Source organism: Pan paniscus, chromosome X, assembly GCF_029289425.2.
Source record: "Pan paniscus chromosome X, NHGRI_mPanPan1-v2.0_pri, whole genome shotgun sequence".
In the NCBI taxonomy this organism is placed as follows: Eukaryota; Metazoa; Chordata; class Mammalia; order Primates; family Hominidae; genus Pan; species Pan paniscus.
The window spans coordinates 131,856,421-131,878,084 of NC_073272.2; the positions used below are offsets into that span (position 1 = coordinate 131,856,421).

General features: G+C 37.8%; 1 protein-coding gene across 9 annotated transcripts in view; it reads right to left on the minus strand.

Annotated features, from left to right (window-relative positions):
• MBNL3 (muscleblind like splicing regulator 3) overlaps positions 1-21,664 on the minus strand; it is a 120,558-nt gene that overhangs the window by 61,953 nt on the left and 36,941 nt on the right. For 3 of the 9 annotated variants that reach the window (XM_057301200.2, XM_063601609.1, XM_003814489.8), the window contains exon 2: positions 8,104-8,983. The exons of 2 other annotated variants lie outside the window; for them this stretch is intronic. In XM_057301200.2, coding sequence (XP_057157183.1) covers positions 8,104-8,280 — 177 coding nt within the window. In that variant the 5' untranslated portion in view covers positions 8,281-8,983. Of the gene's footprint in view, positions 1-6,564; positions 7,245-8,103; positions 9,113-10,068; positions 10,238-21,664 lie in introns of those variants that run through there. 4 more of the 9 variants (XM_063601608.1, XM_055106887.1, XM_055106884.2 and 1 more) reach the window with 4 other exon arrangements.

The window sequence follows — 21,664 nt, forward strand, 5'->3', positions numbered from 1 at the left end:
CAACTTATCCATTTATTCAATTTTTTTTGTAAACTATGGACTCATGGGCATCTATTTTATTCTATGAGCTATAATTCAATACTGTCATCATTTAGTTTCTTGCTCAAGTTATTCTAACTTCAGCCATTGGGAGCTCCTTCAGACTGGCTACTATGCTGTCTTGTCATGCCCCCACCCTTTCTCTAGCACTTTCTTACATTCTTACACCAAAAGACATTACAGCCTCATCTTGTATTTTCCCTGCTTCTGTCCAGAATTAGCCATTATTCCAAAGATCCCGAGTTCCTTTATTGGAGAATGATATTAGACACAAAGGTGTGGGTACTAAGTATGCTCGTTGCTGTTGGGGTGTTAATTGCTTCTAGGGCCTCCCAAGACAGAGCTAGGAAATGAAAGCATACATAATAACCCATGCATACACACAGATCAATATCTATTCCTGTATCTATCTGTATACATACTCATGTGTCCTTTCTAATCCACACCACGGTATTCATCCTAACCTTCCCTTTTTATTTTTAACTTTTTTCCTCTGATAGTGAGAAAATAGGCTCTCATTATCTACTCTATATACATTTATTTGTTCAACCTCAGTATCTACATACTTACATATGCCTGTGAGGAACAGATTTACTAACTAGAATCCTGTATTTGTGTGCAATTCTTTTTATCTTTATTATAAATATAGCACCTCCAGGCTTCTTTTTATTAGTGTCAGCATGACATAGCTTTTCCCATCTTTTTACTGTTAATATTTTAAACTCAAAAAAAGCAAGGAGGAAAACAGTATGCTACTATCTGTGTGAAAATGGAAAATAAGTATGGATATATTTGCTCATATGTATATATATAATATCTATGGGAGAGGGAAAACCAAAATATCAGTTTGGAGGTCAACTGATTAACTGGGGAAAAGAGATGAGGGGAAAACTTCGCTGCATACTCTACTATCGTTGAAATTTCTTAAACTTTTTCATTGAGTATAATTCACAAATCATAAAACTCACCCTTTTAAAGTCTACACATCAGTAGTTTTTAAAACATTTATATACAAAGTTTTGTAACTATCATCACTAATTCCAGGACATTTTCATCACCCTTAAAAAAAAAGCCATGTACCCATTAGTAGTTAATTCCCATACCCCTCACCCCTCACTCACCCATCTACTGCCCTTCACAAGACCCTGGCAACCACTAATCTGCTTTCTGTCTCTATGGATTTGCCAACTCTTGATGTTTCATATAAATGGAATCACACAATATGTGACCTTTTATGTCTGGCTTCTTTCACTTAACATCATGTTTTTAAGGTTCATCCATGTTGTAGCATGGATCAGTACTTTGTTCCTTTTTGTGGCTGAGTAATATTACATTGTATGTATATACCATATTTTGTTGATGTACTCATTAGTTGACTGTTTTTCTAAATTTTTGAATTATGAAAATATCCATTCAAAAATTAAACTTTAAAAAATAGAAACAAAATGAACAAGCCCTTCTCATAAAAAACAGAAAAATGTAAAAAAAAAAAAAATCAAGCAAATAATGTATGAAAAATAACAACATACAGAAAAGCTTCTTTGACATTTGCCAGGACTCACAGACTCAATAGCAACTTACACTCGCAACTAAAATTTATTACAGCTTGGAATACAGAGGAAAAGTAACAGGAAAAATATACGTATCAGTAGAATCAAGAGAAGCCCAGCACAAGCTTCCAATGTTCTTCCTAGTTCGAAGCCACACGCACAAGGACTCTCTCTCTCTAGCAGCAAACTACAGAGGCATGTATGGAATGTCTCCACCCTGGGAAGCCCAGTTCTAGTCTCAAGGTCTGAGGTGCAGATGGGTCCTGGTCACATATGCACAGCCTGCTACCAACTGGCCATGGCAACTGTAATGCAGGACCCTAACAATGAATCAGTCATCAATCTTGATCTTGAGCAAAGCAACCCTGACAAGCTGTTATGGCATGGTCCATTGTTCCAGGTGTATACAACACAATAACCAATCAGTGACAAAATGAATGGTGGCCACATTCCCAGGGGATAGTTGAGGTTTCCCTGGGAGACATGCAAAGAGTAAGCCACCAAACCTGCTATATTAACTCTTTCCTCACATGAGATTTCTTTATTGCTAATCCCCCATCACTGGGGTATGAACTGGAGTTGAGGTACAAGTCACAGAAATAAGGGAGTGAAGAAGAGGGATTGGGCACCATTTGACTTCTACTTCACCTATAAACAGGAGTTATTTGTCTTCATGGAAATTATTCTCTTTTCCATTTAAAAAATATAAAGACTAGACACCTCTGCTTTGTGTGGGCTTGCTTTCCCCCGATTATGTCAACCTTTCCAGCTCCTGGAACAGGATCCAAAGTCCTCAGCATGATACACAGAGCCCCACCTGATCTCCCCACCCCCGGGACCTCCCTGCCCTCATCTCCCACTGCCCTCCCCCTTCATGGCTCTGCTCCAGCCACGCTGGGGACCTTGAGTTTCCTCACACACACCAGGCTGCCGCCAGCTTCAGGGCCTTAGCTGTCGCCATTCTCTTTGCCTGGAATGTTCTTAGAAATCCTCTTCACTGTCCCCTCATCTCCTGCATGCCTCTCCTCAAAGGTCACCTCATTGGAGGCCTCCTGGCCACTGTATCTAAAACAGTAGCCCCTGCCATTCTCTGCACCCTTTCCTCACACCTGACAATATATTGTTATCCTGAATATTTAATTATTTTTTACCTGCTCCTCCTCCAACTCCCAATGAGAATGTCTGCACCATGGAGGCAGGGACTGTTTCTGGTTCACGGCTAAGTCCCAAGGCCGTGAACCAGAAGGGGACAGCTGTCACACTCTGCAGTAGTATATGATAGGCACACACATATCACACCACTTCTAGGACTGCTCACTCTCCAGTGTTCTGTCTTTCCAGTGGCTTGTTGCTGCTATTTTCTCTGTCATGCTCTTGGTCCATTTTCCCTTGCTCTCTTTCTTAATTGACTATAATTATAGAAGTACATTACCAATCACTTCTAAGATGAACACTTGTTCACTTTTTAACATCTAGGACATTGGGATGCCCATTACGATCAATGGCATATTGTAGGGGATGATGAATAAATGGGGGACATAGTTATCAGTTTTTACAAAAGAAAAACTGGTCATGTTACAGTGGAGAAATCCAGTAGATGCCACCTTAACCAGCTGATTAAAGTTAACATAATGAATAAGATATATCAATATCCCATACCCTCAGATGTCATGCACATCATTTCTGCATGTGGGTTTCTTTTTTATTTGTCAAAACCACATGATCTCAGTCTAATCATGAGAAAACATTCAACAAGCACAAGGTGAGATGTATTTTACAGAATAACTGACCAGTATTCATCCTAAGTGTCATGGTCATGAAAGACAAGGAAAGACTGGGAAAGTGTCACAGGTTGGAGGAGACTAAGGAGATATAAGGAATAAATGCCATGTGGGATCCTAGATTGGATCCTGGAACAGAAAAATAACATTAGGAAGAAAATTGGTGACATTCAAATAAGGTCTCGAGTTTACTTAAGAATCTTGTACCAGTGATAATTCCCTGGTTTTGATAACTGTGCAATGCATGGCATGTAAGTTGTTGACATTAGGGGAATCTGGATAAAAAGTATACAGGAGTTTCCTGTATCACTTTTGTAACTTTTCTGTAAGCCTAAAATTATTAATATTTCAAAATAAAATGTTTAAAAGGCGAGGCTGAACTATCAATATGTATTTGTTTGGGTACCATTAGGTCGGTGCAGAAGTAATTGCAGTTTTTGCCATTGCTTTCATGGCAAAAAACACAATTACTTCCGCACCAACCTATAATTGTAATTCTATTTTCCTTTCAAAAGAGGTTTTTGAAATGTCCAAAATAGCATTGACTTTTACCAGTCAAAGATACTTCCCTTTAAAGGTTAGCATCATAGAAAATAGAGATCCTTAAATAAAATGTTATTTTCCTTGACTCTCAAGATGACAGCTGCTGCTTATGTGTCTTTATAGTGTAGACAGACCTCTCTGATGGAGCTGATAAATGGTGCTAAGTCTTGCATAATCCAGTGACCCTTGGGATTGTGTTGCTAGGCGTCTAGTTTCTGGTAAACTTTCCCTTGGCAAATAGGGATGAGTAAGTATTCAGTCAAAAATAGTCAAATTTTAAACTAATGAAAACTGCTGTGACTAGTGTTGCTATTGCAGAATATACTGGTAACTTGGGCCAGTTTGACCTACAAGGATAGATTCATATCGATATGCTTATACAACAGGTTTCACTTGTCAAAATATTATTTTTCTCGTGATCATATGTGATTTTGAAGACACGGCATGTGACTGTTTTATGTGCATTCCTTACCCAGTTCCCATTTTTTAAGGAATGTATATAGGTTAGCTTGAGTCTCCTCTAACTATGTCTGCTGCTATGGCCTTTACCAGGAAATTCTTGGCACAAAACTACCCAAAGTGGTAAGAGGGGTGGACAGATGTGATGGGTGTTGATCTGTCATAATGAAATAATGACAACATTTATATCCTTCCTGGATAAAAAGTGACTCATAACACATTGCTTCAAGTATAAAGGGAAAGGTTCAAGACATCATGATATTGCTGAAGCAGAATAACTTGGCTATGAAAACAATCACAAAGATTGATTTCATTTTAAAAATGATGACCCTTCGTTAAATCCAAGGAACATTCACTAAAAATACCAACCTAGATCAATGGCAAACTGTAATATCAAGAAATTGGCATAGAATGGATTAAGCGATACTTTGAAGAAAACTTTGGAGACAGATTATGCCAAGTCCACAAGGCAACAGAGTCAAAAACAGCTGCATACCAACATGATATGAGACCATTCTATGTAGCTGGAAATTAATCCATGGACTACACTAGATTTCCATTTGAAGATGGTGCTGCCTTCATCACTGAGCACTCAACATTCATGGATTGATAGGCACAGCACTTCAGCACAATACACAATCAGCCATCCAATTTGCCCTTCTTATTTTCATAACATTCCCTCATTATGAGGTGAGTTAGAACATTGTATCTGTTGTACCTGTTATTAAGGCAATAACCATCATCTGGTAGAGTAGCTAGTACTAATAGAATTCTTACACAACAACAACAAAACAAAACAAAAACAAAAGCAGCAGCCCAAAACTCATCAAATGATTGTTTCAGTTATTTAATCACTCATGAGAGAAGAAATAGTATGCAGATGAAGTTCAACAGTGTTTCAATTATAAAAACTCAGGAGAAGTAGGAAATGCTGCAGTAACCACTGAGGTATGTTATTTGTATATTATAGATATGATACTAGCACAATGCACATAGGTCAATTACCCTCAACTTAATTTAACCTTCATGCATGTCATGGATAAGAACTACAAAGCTCTTGTGCAGACATGGAACTTTGTTTAATGTGCTATCTAAATGGCAAATTAAGTAATTGTTTGAACGGCTTTACATATTTGAAATATTAAGGTTTTCACTAAAATATGAGAATGTAAGGATTATGTAAATCATCTTTACCCTGTGTGACTGGTCATCAGGATATTAACATGATGCAAACATTACTTTAAAAACACTAGATACAGTGAGTAGACAACTTATTTAAATAATTAAGTGGCTTATTAATATTCATTGGCTATTATCTATTTTGTCTCTTAATTAAACACTTTCCAAGCTCTAAAGTTGTAGTGCAGCATGCATTTTGTAAACAGTCACCTTCCCTAGTACTTTTCTTCAAAATGTTTAGTTTATGGCACTCTTTTGCCTTTAAATGGAATTACTGACCTGAGTTTATTAATGATTAGGAAGATCACATATCTCCTTTCACATTCTATGATGTTTGGAAAGATAGAATTTACAAAGCCTGCAAGGAACTCTATATCAGAGTAACCATAAAAACAGTTATACTTAGCTTGAACAACTAATAACACACAGCAACTAGATTTGGTCATGTACATTTGGAACATGAGTTTGTAATTTTAAATAATAAGCCCTAACTAAATAGAACTTTGTTAAAGAATGCCTACAACAAACATTTAGTTGATAGGAAGAAAACCTTTTATTTAATTCACTTTTATAGTGATATATGGTTTTCCATTTGTACTAGCTTACTGCAATCTCTACAATAATCACAGAAGTTAGGTACAGAAGATACTATCTATCCGTTACAAATGAAGTTACTCAAGGATTGTGAGGTTAAGTTGCCCGAGGTCAGATACAGTAGTGAGGCTGGGACTGTACCCCAGATCTCCTGAAACAACAATGCAAAGTTTCTACTGCAGTTCCTGACCCTCTATATGGACCAGATGAAAGATACCTCATTTTTCCCCCAACTAACTCAGTACGCTTTTCCACTTCAAGGCACTGCCCAATCCTGTAGCTGCAGATTTAAATAATACACAAAATAATTGTAGATGAAACTTAAATGAAACCAAAATGAAGAAAACAAAATAAGTTCTTTAGTCATAATGTCTACCACAAATAAAAGCAATTCAGAGATTTTCAATGGTAGGAATTACCTTTATCTTTACAATAACAAGTTTCTATTCTTAAAATGGAATGGTCTGCAAAAAAAAACAAAAAACAAAAAACTAGTAATCACGAAATAAGTAAAAGTAACCCTTTAAGTACTACAGGTTAAGCATCTTTAATCCAAAAACCTGAAGTATAAAATGCTCCAAAAGCCTCAACTTTTTAAGTGCCAACATGATGTCACATGGGTGGCTGAGATAATGACGCTTTTGTTTTCTGATAGCTGAATGTACACAACTTTGTTTCATGCACAAAATTATTTAAAATATTGTATAACATTACCTTCAGGCTATGTGTAAAAAGTGTATATAAAATGTAAATGAATTTCCTGTTTAGACTGGAGTCCCATCCCCAAGATATCTCTTTATGGATATGCAAATATTCTAAAATCCAAAAAATCGAAAACACTTTCAGTCTCAAGCATTTCAGATAAGAAATACTTAACCTGTATATCGCTTAAGAAAATGTTTCCTGAGGAAACCATCACACGAAGGGATACATCTCTGTTAGCCAATGCAGCCATAAATAAAAATGTTAATGAGGTAAAATTGGTCATGATGAAGGTAAAACAATATCAAGAAACTGAAAAAGTTCTTGTTAAGCTTAATTCATTTTGACATATTTTGAAAAAAGTCTCAAATGCATTGTAGCAAATCTTATTAATTAAACCAGAAATCCATTATAATTTATTGCTTCTATGTTTTAATTTATACTTTTTATCCTTAATTTAAGGATAACTATGAATAACACATGAAAATCAGTGCATTTTCTTTTTCTGCAATCATATACATCCTGTCCTATATAATACCTCATCTGGCCTCATATTTTGTTTATAATCTAGTATGTAATACTCAGGCTTGATGACCTTAGTAATAGGACTTTCCTTACAAAATACACTCACAAATCTGAAATTGGTCAATCATCTGTCCAGGAGGAAAATTAAGTGAACCTAGTTTTGTAGCAATACGTTTAAGTTAAAGGTTCAAAATATACTTTGAGACGCTTCAAAATGCCATAATTTTCCTTCTGGAAACCTTATACTCCCTCAGTCTGACTTTAGTTATCCTCTGAAAGCTGACGAGTCCCTCCTAAGTGCATTTTGGTACTATGGATAATATGCTATAATTCAGTGAAGGGCTTCTCTAGGTTACATGGGGATTATGATCACTGTAACATCTAAATCATATACAAAAAAGTAAACGATAGCAAGGCTACAATCCCTCACTCCTACAAAAATTCTTCGATTTTTATTCTTTAAGTATATCTGTTTTGATAAGTGGTAAGTGGTCTTTGGTGGAATGAGCTTTAGACTTGGCTTAGCTCTACAAACACAAAGACTTAAGACATTTTGTCGTTAAGACATTCTGACTTTAAGACCTTCTATCTTGACATTCTGTTTTTTTGTTAAAAAAACAAAATTTATCACTTTCATGCTATTATTAATTTTACTCATTTCAAAGCACATCATATTTCAAAAAACATAGAAATCAACAAATTTAAATTATGTGCATTCAGATGGGACTCACCTTTAGAGAATCAAAACAGGCCACCACACGACCATTTTCCACATGGCAAACTCTTGGTGGATGGGCAAACTTGCAATCTGCATCAGCTCGAGAGCAAGTTCCTCTCTGAAATTCTCTACAGACTTCTAAAGTCAGCCACTTGGTATCACGAATCAGGGCAACATTGACAGCCGTCATATTGAAAGCAAAATTAAAATCCAATGTACCCTCTTTAGGACAATATTACTGTGGACTATTAAAGGATTAAAAATGAATTCAAACTAAGTGCGAAGAGATAACAGGTTGCTTTGGTGAAATGTCTATTTGTTAACACTTAGGTTTTCATTAAAGTCAAATCTGGTCTAGTCAAACAAAAAGCCAATCATAAAAACTATCAGAATAACTAAAAATGAAATTAGAGACCAACTCCTAAGAAGCCAACTGTTAAGATAATGAATGCTTTATTTTGTTCCTTTGCCGAATTTATGTTAAATAACCGGCAGACTTTCAAAAGAATTCTGGGCTCTGCAGTTGATGTTTTCAATTATTCTTGCAAAAAACATATGCTGCTGGCTGCCCTTCGATTTGTGGAATGGTCTCAGATCAGGGGGAGAAAAGTTTTTCTCCCTATTTATTAGCTTTAAATAATAAGATTGGGAAGGATGTTAGAACCCAAAAAAAGTTTCGTTGCAAAATCAAGTGGAGGGAAAATGACTAAGAAAATTGAGAATCACAGAAAAAAGAAATGGACCAGCTGCTGACAGTAAACTACAAGCACACCAGGTTCGGCGGGGAGGTGGAGAGGGCAGGGAACGGTATGGTAGGGAGAGGGGTTTATAAAGAGACAGCTCTAGAGTAGAATCCAAGCAGCAGAGTTTTCAGAAAAGGCACTTTTCAGAACCTGCAAGAAAAAAATAAATAAAATTAGCTAAAATAATACAATGCTTCCGTTTCAAACTCTAGATTTGGAAAAGAAGTAACTATATCCTATTTAAAACAGGAAGCATCTAGATACTGACAGTGCAACATAGTACAGTCAGCCATTGTCAATAAAAAGGGCATTTCCCAGTATAAAACTGTATAATAAAAGCAAGCAACTGCTTAGATTTACTGTTGTAGTACAAGACTGGGCAACAACCTCACATGAGGTGGGGTGGAGGATGGAAACGTAAAATGTGCTTCAGATAAAGAAAAAAGTCATCTGAAAAGATTCTTTTTTTTTCTGTGTAGGCTCCTTAGTCTCTATGAAGGGAAATTGGAGCAACTCAGAAGAAGGTTTCAGCATATACAAACAAGTGAGACAGAATGTGCTGTTTAATGAAATAGATTAAATATTATGCAGCTTTAAAGTATGCAGTTTAACTCAGTGTGAACCAGCTACAATTTCTAGCAACAGCTGAGAAGATACAGGAAAGGTTAATTTATTGGCATATGCCATAAACACATACTGAAATAGCATTAACGCAAAAGTGAGCTCTGAGTATTAGAAAAATCAAATAACTGTTAACTTCATCAAAAAGTGAGATTAAAGTTCTTAAAAATATTTCGTTTAATTTTTTCGACAATATTTTCAACAATTTTACAAAATCTAAATCTTCTCTTTGTCTTTTCCATATTTAAGATGCAATTAAGTATCACCTGACTTTTCAAATATCATTGAGAAATTAAGTACCTAGAAAATTCAAGCAAGCTTATCTACTCAAGAGCAAAACATGTTTTTCTCTGAGTCATTCTTCATGGAAATCATTCTAAAATGTATTCTGTGTAACTTTGCCTTCTTAAAAAATATCAAACATAATTTGGCCTCTAATTAAAGACTTGGGACCATTAATGTATTAGGAAGTATAATAGTTCTCCTCTTTAAGTGGCAGACTGTTGTCATATCCACTGTCACTTCTCTGTCACAATATCTACCACAGTGAATTTTCCAGCTCTCTTCCAAAAAACCTGATAGCCAGTCATGAATGTTGAATAACAATTAGTTACCCACTGAATGAGGGGCCTGTGGAACAAGATGCAGAGCTTTCTTGCAGAAGTTCTATGACTGCTCTTACTTCTATGCAGGCCCTTCTGCATCAAGTTACATGCAGGACCATGTTCTAGAGGGTTGAAGTTGCAGGCAAATGACTTCTAGGAAAAGTATTTTTAAAATAACCTGATGATAGAAATGCAAAACAAAATCACAATGTGATGACCACTCTCATTAGTCTAACTATAATTTTAAAAACAGAAAAATTGGAGAAATTTGAACCCTCATACATCGTGGCTGGGAATATGAAATGTTGCAGTTGCTATGGCAAACTGTCTGACAGTTCCTCACTTCCGCAACTCAGTATATACCCAAAGTATCTGAAAACAAGTGATAAAGAAATCCTCCTACAAATCCTTGTACATGAATGTTCATAGCAACACTATTCATAATAGCCAAAAGTGGAAATAACCAATAAGTGTCCATTACCAGATGAATGGGTAAACAAAATGTGGTATATCCACACAATGGAATGTTATTTGGCCACAAATAGGAATGAAGGACTGATGCATGCTACCAGAAGGTTGAACCTTGAAAACATTATGTTAAGTGAAAGAACTCTGTCACAAAAGGCCACATATTGTATGATTCCATTTATATGAAACGTTCAGAGTAGCCAAATCTACAGAGACAGAAGGTAGATTAGTGGTTGCCAGGGGATGGGAAGAGGGGATAAGGGTGAATGACTGCTTAATGGGTACAGAGTCTCCTTTAGGGGGTGATGAAAATGTTTTGGAATTAGATAGTGGTGATGATTGCATGATTTTTGAAATACCATAACCCAGTCACTGAATTGTACACTTTAAATAGATGAATTGGGTAGTATGTGAATTACATCCCAATAAAGCTGTTATGTATTTTTTAAAAAGTCTAAAGAGACATGACAATCAAAAACAGCCTGACTAGTGATGGGATTAGCTATCCCAAGCTTTCTGAGTTTCTCCTTAGCCAGAGATTTTTCTCAGTAGTGTTACTAAGTTGAATTTCAAGAGTAAATTCATTTCCACACTGTAACTGACTTAATGTATTATGAAAAGTACTCTGAAAGAGTATGATATTCCAACCTAATCCCACAACCCAATTATATAGTCTGCCTGAACACATTTGGAAGGAAAATGACAAAAAAGATCTATCTATCTATACAAGATCTGCTCAAAACATAAACAGTGAGGGTCTGGAGACTTTTTCTACAGAGGTCCATCAAGTATAGAAACATAATAAATGATACATGTGAATTCTGAACTTTTACAAATGAAAAATGCAAAAAAGAATTGGCTTCTGACCATGCATTTTATTCAGAGATAGGGGAAGAAGGAATTTTCTTTTTAAAAATTTTGGCCTGTAACCTATGATGAAGCCCTGGCCAATTCTTCAAAGCAGTTCTAGCCACCACATGTCTTCCTTCAGACTGGAACTATTTTAGCGGCTGACTCAGAAGAAACTAAGTGCAACACTCAAGGGAGCTGGCGCAAAGATGGGGAGAAGTTCTCTCATGCAGCTCTGTTTGTCTATGTATAAAAGACAGGGAGAAGTGTCAGTTGTCTCTGTATTCTTAAGATCAGTTTTGTTTTGGGGATAATATAGCTTTATCTTCACTTCCTTAGACTTAAGTAATAGGAATACAGTTCTGCTTCTTAAGATTTATAGTCCTCTAAAGCAGAACATGAAAAGTTACCATTTCTTAGTGCATTTGTACTTTATTGTACTTGCAGGTTTACAAGTGCTTGTATTTCATTGATGTTTCGATCTCTCAAAAATATTCTAAAGCATGAGTGATAACCCAAAACACTGATGACTGAAATGAAGCTCATAGAGGTTAAATTACTTATTCGAAGTTACAAAGCCTGGTGGTAGAGCCATGACTCCAGGCAAGATCTTCTGACTCCAAATCTCATGCACAGATTCTAGCTGAGAAATGTCATCGATAGCATTGCTTATCTCTCCTGGGAATCTTAAACAAGAGAAACCTGTCATTTTTGTAGAGTACTTATGGTTCATTCTCAGAATTACATTCATGCCTGATGTATCAACATTTTCATAATCTCCGTAAGTTGTGCTCAACCAACATTTATCTAGCATCTACTATGTGCCAGGCATTGTTCTAGTTACTGAACAAGACTGATAAAGTCCTTGCTCCCGTGGAACATGCTATGCTCATTTAAATAGAGAAGTAACTTGATGTACAAGGAAATGAAATGAGTATTAGAATTTATGAAGAGCTGGAAGTAAACACTAGGAATTCTGACTTCAGTACAAACTTCTAACTCACCATGAATGATACACCAAGCACTATGATTTAAGAATACTCTTAAACGCACACTCAAACACTACTGCATAGAAGTTAAGTCATCAAGAGGAATACCTTGGAATTACATTGAGACTTATTGCTCCCCATATTTCTCTTGGAGAGGGCAACTACTGTTCTCATTTTACAGATGGGGAAATGAGGGTGGAGAAAGGTTGAGTAATTTAACTTGCACAACTTCATGAAGCTAGCAGGTCATCAAGCCATGGTTCAAACTCAAGCAGCCTGACTCCAGAGTCCCCCCCCCCCCCGCCTACTTAACCATACCACAATACTGTGTTACTCTTATGGCATCTATCATATTCTTCCTCGTGCTTGCTGACTGGGCCCCTTAACCTTTTCTCCCTTATTAGATTTAAACTGCTTGAGCATAGAGATCATGTCTTGCTCAGCATTGCTGGCTCTATCTTGTCACTGGGGGTTACAGTAGCATTCCCCAGGTTTTTTGTTTTGAAAACTATAAAGATTAAATAGTAATTTAACATTAACCCTTCTGTTGTATCACACTAGAAAAGAGTTTTGTCAGTTGGGCATCCTCTAGGCTAGCTGAGCTTTGGCCACCTCTGTTAGTTTTGAATCGATTGGACTTGTGAAGTTGAATATTTTCTCACAATCCTAGCCTTCAAATTGGGATGACAATATCTAGGATTCTTCATATACAGTGCATTCATTCTCCACAAAGAATGACCTATTCCTGTCCATTTGATAGCAACAAGATCGTATAAAAATATGAAATTCCCAGATGATTTCTGTTTGTGTCTTTGGATAGTATGTTCATCTTTGGAATGTTTTTGCTCAATAATAGGTATGATGAAACTGAACTGGTGGTGGGAGTAAGGGTGGGGGAGATTTCTCTCTGATCCACAGGAAGAAACCTTTCATAAGTATTCTTCCATGAAAATAAAATAGTTAATTTTGACTTTGAATTGATGCTCATCTATAAGAGTCCGAGACAAGACACAACATAAGGAAAATGTAAAAACTTATATTTTAAAATTACATACATAATAGATTCTCTATTAAGTGCAACCTTTGAAAAAAAAGAACTGCAGATTTTATTATTTTTAAGAATTCACATTTTTTCTCATGGAAGTTATCTTGAAAGTAAAACAAGAGAAGAAAGACATGTTTTCTTCTAATCTAATGGAAACAGTAACTTGTCCTAGAGCTGTTTGCAAGGCCACTGCCATCAGCTACTTTTGCCCCAGTTTTCCTATACTTTCCTTGTCTCCTACTTTCTTTTGCCTCCCCTCCAGAAACCAGCACATAACAAGAACACTGCCAGTGCCTGGTCCAGAAGATCACAAAGATATTTGGCACCTAAACCAATCACTAAAGAGGTCTTCCTTTAAATGCATTTATCAACCCCTGAATAAACAATGAAAACAATGTTTTCTTTCTTTCCATTTTAAGCTTTCCTTACATCTGTATTACTTCTGAATTTCTTGTGGTCATTTATTTTGGCTCTACAAATATATGACACACCTGCCATACACTGCTTGAATTGGATGGCTGACAAGATTTAAAAGCCTTCAAGTTTTCAAATTTGCTTCAAGTTCTATTTCCCTCACATGTTTTCATTAGTGGTCCACCACCACACGTTCTGTAAGGAATATAAGAGGTGCTCAGCACGGCAGATGGAAACCATGATTTCATAGGCATCCTATGGAAAACCAAGTCTTCTGTCCAGAAAAAAAAAAATTGTCGTAAAAAATAAGGATATTTTGCCTACAGAACTTTTTCATTAACTTTTTTTTAAAGCTTTGCTGCATTTTTTCATAATACTCCTGGGGTAGTAAATTCCATATGTCTTTTTTCAAAAAGCAGGTAAGTCAACTTATTCTATTTTGCAAAACAATTAAACACCCCAACTCAGTTCATACATATAATCATAAAAGGAAAAAATAGGTGCAACAGTGTCTCTTTTGAAAATCACTTTAGCAATGGATAAAATAATGTTACTGGCACATCTTTTTTAAAAAGATGTGTCCATTTTTAAATAGTACAAGAACTTGCTAATAAATGCCATTTAAAGTTTTATTATCATTATTATTTTTTAATTGTACTTTAAGTTCTGGGATACATGTGCAGAACGTGCAGGTTTGTTACATAGGTATACACGTGCCATGGTGGTTTGCTGCACCCATCAACCCATCATCTACATTAGGTATTTCTCCTAATGCTATCCCTCCCTTAGCTCCCCACCCTCCAACAGGCCGTGGTGTGTAATGTTCCCCTCCCTGTGTCCCTATGTTCTCATTGTTCAACTCCCACTTATGAGTGAGAATATGCAGTGTTTAGTTTTCTGTTCCTGTGTTAGTTTGCTGAGAATGATGGTTTCCGTCTTCATCCATGTCCCTGCAAAGGACGTGAACTCATCCTTTTTTATGGCTGCATAGTATTCCATGGTGTATATGTGCCACATTTTCTTTATCCAATCTATCATTGATGAGCATTTGGGTTGGTTCCAAGTCTTTGCTATTGTGAATCGTGCTACAATAAACATACATGTGCATGTGTCTTTATAGCAGAAAGATTTATAATACTTTGGGTATATACCTAGTAATGGGATTGATGGGTCAAATGGTATTTCTGGTTCTAGATCCTTGAGGAGTCGTCACACTGTCTTCCACAATGGTTGAACTAATTTACACATCCACCAACAGTGAAAAAGCATTCCTATTTCTCCACATCCTCTCCAGTGTCTGGAGATGGTATCTCATTGTGGTTTCGATTTGCATTTGTCTAATGACCAGTGAAGATGAGCATTTTTTCATATGTTTGTTGATCACAGAAATGTCTTCTTTTGAGAAGTGTCTGTTCATATCCTTCACCCACTTTTGATGGGGTTGTTTGTTTTTTCTGGTGAATTTGTTTAAGTTCCTTGTAGATTCTGGATATTAGCCCTTTGTCAGATGGATAAATTGCAAAAATTTTCTCCCATTCTGAAGGTCGCCTGTTCACTCTGATGAGAGCTTCTTTTGCTGTGCAGAAGCTCTTTAGTTTAATTAGCTCCCATTTGTCAATTTTTGGCTTTCGTCACCATTGCTTTTGGTGTTTTAGTCATGAAGTCTTTGCCCATGCCTATGTCCTGAATGGTATTGCCTAGGTTTTCTTCTAGGGGTTTTATAGGTCTTATGTTTAAGTCTTTAATCCATCTTGAGTTATTTTTTGTATAAGGTGTAAGGAAGGGGTCCAGTTTCAGTTTTCTGCATATGGCTAGCCAGTTTTCTCAATACCATTTATTAAATAGGGAATCCTTTCCCCATTGCTTGTTTTTGTCAGGTTTGTCAAAGATCAGATGTTTGTAGATGTATGGTGTTATTTCTGAGGCCTCTGTTCTGTTCCATTGGTCTATATATTTGTTTTGGTACCAGTACCATGCTGTTACTGTAACCTTGTAGTATAGTTTGAAGTCAGGTAGTGTGATGCCTCCAGCCTTGTTCTTTTTGTTGAGGATTGTCTTGGCTATGCGGGTTCTTTTTTGGTTCCATATGAAATTTAAAGTAGTTTTTTCCAATTCTGTGAAGAAAGTCAGTGGTAGCTTGACAGGGATAGCATTGAATCTATAAATTACTTTGGGCAGTATGGCCATTTTCACGATATTGATTCTTCCCATCCATGGGCATGGAATGTTTTTCCATTTGTTTGTGTCCTCTCTTATTTCCTTGAGCAGTGGTTTGTACTTCTCCTTGAAGAGGTCCTTCACATCCCTTGTGAGTTCGATTCCTAGGTATTTTATTCTCTTTGTAGCAATTGTGAATGGGAGTTCACTCATGATTTGCCTCTGTTTGTCTGTTATTGGTGGATAGGAATGCTTGTGATTTTTGCACATTGATTTTGTATCCTGAGACTCTGCTGAAGTTGCTTATCAGCTTAAGGAGATTTTGGGCTGAGACGATGGGATTTACTAAATATACAATCATGTCATCTGCAAAGAGACAATTTAACTTCCTCTCTTCCTATCTGAATACACTTTATTTCTTTCTCTTGCCTGATTGCCCTGGCCAGAACTTCCAATACTATGTTGAATAGGAGTGATGAGAGAGGGCATGCTTGTCTTGTGCTGGTTTTCAAAAGGAATGCTTCCAGTTTTTGACCATTCAGTATGATATTGGTTGTGGGTTTCTCATAAATAACTCTTATTATTTTGAGATATGTTCCATGAATACCTAGGTTATTGAGAGTTTTTAGCATGAAGTGCTGTTGAATTTTATCAAAGGCCTTTTCTGCATCTATTGAGATAATCATGTGGTTTTTGTCATTGGTTCTGTTTATGTTATGGATTATGTTTATTGATTTATGTATGTTGAAATAGCCTTGCATCCCAGGGATGAAGCCGACTTGATCATGGTGGATAAGCTTTTTGATGTGCTGCTGGATTAGGTTTGCCAGTATTTTACTGAGAATATTAGTCCCTCTTTTTCTTTTGTTTGGAATAGTTTCAGAAGGAATGGGACCAGCTCCTCTTTGTACCCCTGGTAGAATATTGGCTGTGAATCCATCTGGTCCTGGGCTTTTTGGGGTGGGCAGGCTATTAATTACTCCCTCATTTTCAGAATTTGTTATTGGTCTATTCAGGGATTCGACTTCTTCCTGGTTTAGTCTTGGGAGGGTGCATGTGTCCAGGAATTTATCCATTTCTTCTAGATTTTCTAGTTGATTTGCATAGCAGTGTTTATAGTATTCTCTGATGGTAGTTTGCATTTCTGTGGGATCAGTGGTGATATCCCCCTTATCATTTTTTATTGTGTGTATTTGATTCTTCTCCCTTTTCTTCTTTATTAGTCTGGCTAGTGGTCTATCTCTTTTGTTAATCTTTTCAAAATCCAGCTCCTAGATTCATTGATTTTTTTGAAGGGTTTTTCATGTCTGTAGCTCCTTTAGTTCTGCTCTGATCTTAGTTATTACTTGTCTTCTGCTAGCTTTTGAGTTTGTTTGCTCTTGCATCTGGCGTTCTTGTAATTGTGATGTTAGGGTGTCAATTTTAGATCTTTCCTGCTTTCTCCTGTGGGCATTTAGTGCTATAAATTTCCCTCTAAACACTGCTTTAGCTGTGTCCCAGAGATTCTGGTACATTGTGTCTTTGTTCTCATTGGTTTCAAAGAACTTATTTATGTCTGCTTTAATTTCATTATTTATCCTGTAGTCATTCTGGAGGAGGTTGCTCAGTTTCCATGTAGTTGTGCAGTTTTGAGTGAGTTTCTTAATCCTGAGTTCTCATTTCATTGCATTGTGGTCTGAGAGACTGTTATGATTTCCTTTCTTTTGCATTTGCTGAGGAGTGTTTTACTTCCAATTATGTGGTCAATTTTAGAATAAGTGCGATGTGTTTCTGAGAAGAATGTATATTCTGTTGATTTGGGGTGGAGAGTTCTGTAGATGTTTATTAGGTCCATTTGGTCCAGAGCTGAGTTCAAGTCCTGAATATCCTTGTTAATTTTCTGTCTCATTGATCTGTCTAATATTGACAGTGGGGTGTTAAAGTCTCCCACTATTATTGTGTCAGAGTCTAAGTCTCTTTGTAGGTCTCTAAGAACTTGCTTTATGAATCTGGGTGCTCCTTTATTGGGTTTATATATATTTAGGATAGTTAGCTCTTCTTGTTGCATTGATCCCTTTACCAGTATGTAATGCCCTTCTTTGTCTCTTTTGATCTTTGTTGGTTTAAAATCTGTTTTATCAGAGACTAGGATTGCAACCCCTGCTTTTTTTTTTTTTTTTTTTTGCTTTCCATTTGCTTGGTAAATATTCCTCCATTCCTTTATTTTGATCCTATGTGTGTCTCTGCACATGAGATGGGTCTCCTGAATACAGCACACTGATGGGTCCTGACTCTTTATCCAATTTGCCAGTCTGTGTCTTTTATTTAGGGCATTTAGCCCATTTACATTTAAGGTTAATATTGTTATGTATGAATTTTATACTATCATTATGATGCTAGCTGGTTATTTTGCCCGTTAGTTGATGTAGTTTCTTCATAGTGTCGATGGTCTTTACAATTTGGTATGTTGTTGCAGTGGCTGGTACCGGTTTTTCCTTTCCATATTTTAGTGCTTCCTTCAGGAGCTCTTGTAAGGGAGGCCAGGTGGTGACAAAATCTCTCAGCATTTGCTTGTCTGTAAAGGATTTTATTTCTCCTTCATTTATGAAGCTTAGTTTGGCTGGATATGAAATTCTGGGTTGTAAATTATTCTCTTTAAGAATGCTGAATATTGCCCCCCCCCCCCCACTTCTGGCTTGTAGGGTTTCTGCAGAGAGATCTGCTGTTAGTCTGATGGGCTTCCCTTTGCGGGTAACCCGACCTTTCTCTTTGGCTGCCCTTAACATTTTTTCCTTCATTTCAACCTTGGAGAATCTGACGGTTATTTGTGTTGGGGTTAGTCTTCTCAAGGAGTATCTTTGTGGTGTTCTCTGTATTTCCTGAATTTGAATGTTGGCCTGTCTTGCTAGGTTGAGGAAGTTCTCCTGGATAATATCCTGAACAGTGTTTTCCAGCTTGGTTCCATTCTCCCCATCACTTTCAGTTACACAAATCAAACTTAGGTTTGATCTTTTCACATAGTCCCATATTTCTTTGGGGGCTTTGTTCATTCCTTTTTATTCTTTTTTCTCTAATCTTGTCTTCACGCTTTATTTCATTAAGTTGATCTTCAATCTCTGATATCCTTTCTTCTGCCTGATCAATTCAGCTATTGATACTTTTGTATGCTTCACAAAGTTCTCGTGCTGTGTTTTTCAGCTCCATCAGATCATTTATGTTCTTCTCTAAACTGGTTATTCTAGTTAGCAATACCTCTAACCTTTTTTCAAGGTTCTTAGCTTCCTTGCATTGGGTTAGAACATGCTCCGTTAGCTTGGAGGAGTTTGTTATTACCCACCTTCTGAAGCCTACTTCTGTCAATTCATCAAACTCATTCTTCGTCCAGTTTTGTTTCCTTGCTGGCGAGGAGTTGTGATCCTTTGGAGGAGAAGAGGCATTCTAGTTTTTGGAATTTTCAGCCTTTGTGTGCTGGTTTTTCTTCATCTTCATGGATTTATCTACCTTTGGTGTTTGATGCTGGTTTTCCTTCTAACAGTCAGGCCTCTCTGCTGCATGTCTGTTGGAGTTTACTGGAGGTCCAGTTCAGTCCCTGTTTGCCTGGGTATCACCAGCAGAGACTGCAGAACACCAAAGATTGCTGCCCGCTCCTTCCTCTGGAAGCTTTGTCCCGGAGTGACACCCACCAGATGCCAGCCAGAGCTCTCTTGTATGAGGTGTCTGTCAACCGCTACTGGGAGGTTTCTCCCAGTCAGGAGGCATGGGGGTCAGGGCCCCACTTGAGGAGGCAGTCTGTCCCTTAGCAGAGCTCAAGCACTGTGCTGGGAGATCTGCCGCTCTCTTCAGAGCGAGCAGGCAGGAACGTTTAAGTCTGTTGAAGCTGTGCCTATAGCCTCCCCTTCTGCCAGGTGCTCTGTCCCAGGGAGATGGGAGTTTTATCTATAAGCCCCTGACTGGGGCTGCTGCCTTTCTTTCAGAGATGCCCTGCCCAGAGAGGAGGAATCTAGAGAGGCAGCCTGGGTACAGTGGCTTTGCTGAGCCATGGTGGGCTCCACACAGTTCAAACTTTGAGGTGGCTTTGTTTACGCTGTGGGGAAAAACTGCCTACTCAAGCCTCAGTAATGGTGGACACCCCTCCCCTCACAAAGCTGGAACATCCCAGGTCGACTTCAGACTGCTGTGCCTGCAGCGAGAATTTCAGGCCAGTGTATATTACCTTGCTGGGCTCTGTGGGGGTGGGGGTCCGCTGAGCTAGACCACTTGGCTCCCTGGCTTCAGCCCTCTTTCCAGAGAAGTGAACGGTTCTGTCTCACTGGTGTTCCAGGTGCCACTGGGGTATGAAAAAAACTCCTGCAGCTAGCTCAGTGTCTCCCCAAACGGCTGCCCAGTTTTGTGCTTGAAACCCAGGGCCCTGGTGGGGTAGGCACCCAGGGGAATCTCCTGGTCTGCGGGTTGCAAAGACTGTGGAAAAAGCATAGTATCTGGGCCTGAATGCACTGTGCCTCACAGCACAGTCCCTCACAGCTTCCCTTGGCTAGGGGAGGGAGTTCCCTGACCCTTTGGGCTTCCCGAGTGAGACAACGCCCCACCCTGCTTCAGCTTGCCCTCCATGGGCTGCACGCACTGTCTAACCAGTCCCAGTGAGATGAGCTGGGTACCTCAGTTGGAAATGCAGAAATCACCTGTCTTCTAAGTTGATCTCGCTGGGAGCTGCAGTCCAAAGCTGTTCCTATTCTACCATCTTGCTCTACACCCAGAATCCACCACTTAAATATGTTAAACTAGCCCAATTTAATATAAAACAGCTGAAAACCTGGATCCTAAACATAGTTGTTATTAAATCACACTCATTAAGTGCTTGCGTATGTGCATGTGACAGAAATCCCAGTGCCATTAAAAGGTCTTCTTTCACCAAAAACTGGATTTCAACTTGAAGACAACAGGAAGCTTGACACATTTGGCACTTCCAATCCTATAATACTCAAGCATTTGAGATGAATGAAATACTAAATGGGTTCCAAGACTGATTCCATTTAATATATGCGGGGTGATTTTGCTGACAATTCACTCAGCAGACATTTATCAGGCATCCACTATGGCCCAGGCCCTTATCTAGGTCCTGGGGAAACAAAGGTGAACAACACAAAAGCCCTGTCCTTTGACTTGTACATTCAAGTGAGTGGTAGCAGGTGAGGACTGGCCAGAGGGGCAGAAAATAAACAAAGAAATATATTCCATCATTCATTTTATCCAATCAACAAATATTTAATATCAATGCAAGTAAAACCTTTAAAAATATTAATATAGGAAAATACCAATCAATCAACAAACATGTTTTGTATACCAACCACCTGCACAGATCTGTATCACGTGCTTTTTGGGAATTAGTATAACCTTAAGGCACTGCCTCTGCACTCAAGAAGCCCCTAATTTAGTTGGGGAGGTAAGAACAACATATATGATATGTCTGCAAACAATGCAGACAATTAAGAACAAAATTTGGTAACATTAACAACAAATCTGATGACAGTTCAGAGAACAGAACATCACTAAAGTCTGGAGTAGTTAAAGGAGTTTTCAAGAAGAAAGGGGAGCTGGGCCTTAAAGAATGAGAAGGATCTAGATGAAGGCAAGAGAGGCAGATAGTATTTCTGAAACGGGAAGCAGCATGAATAAGGGCTGGAAGATCAGACTGGGCACCTGGCGT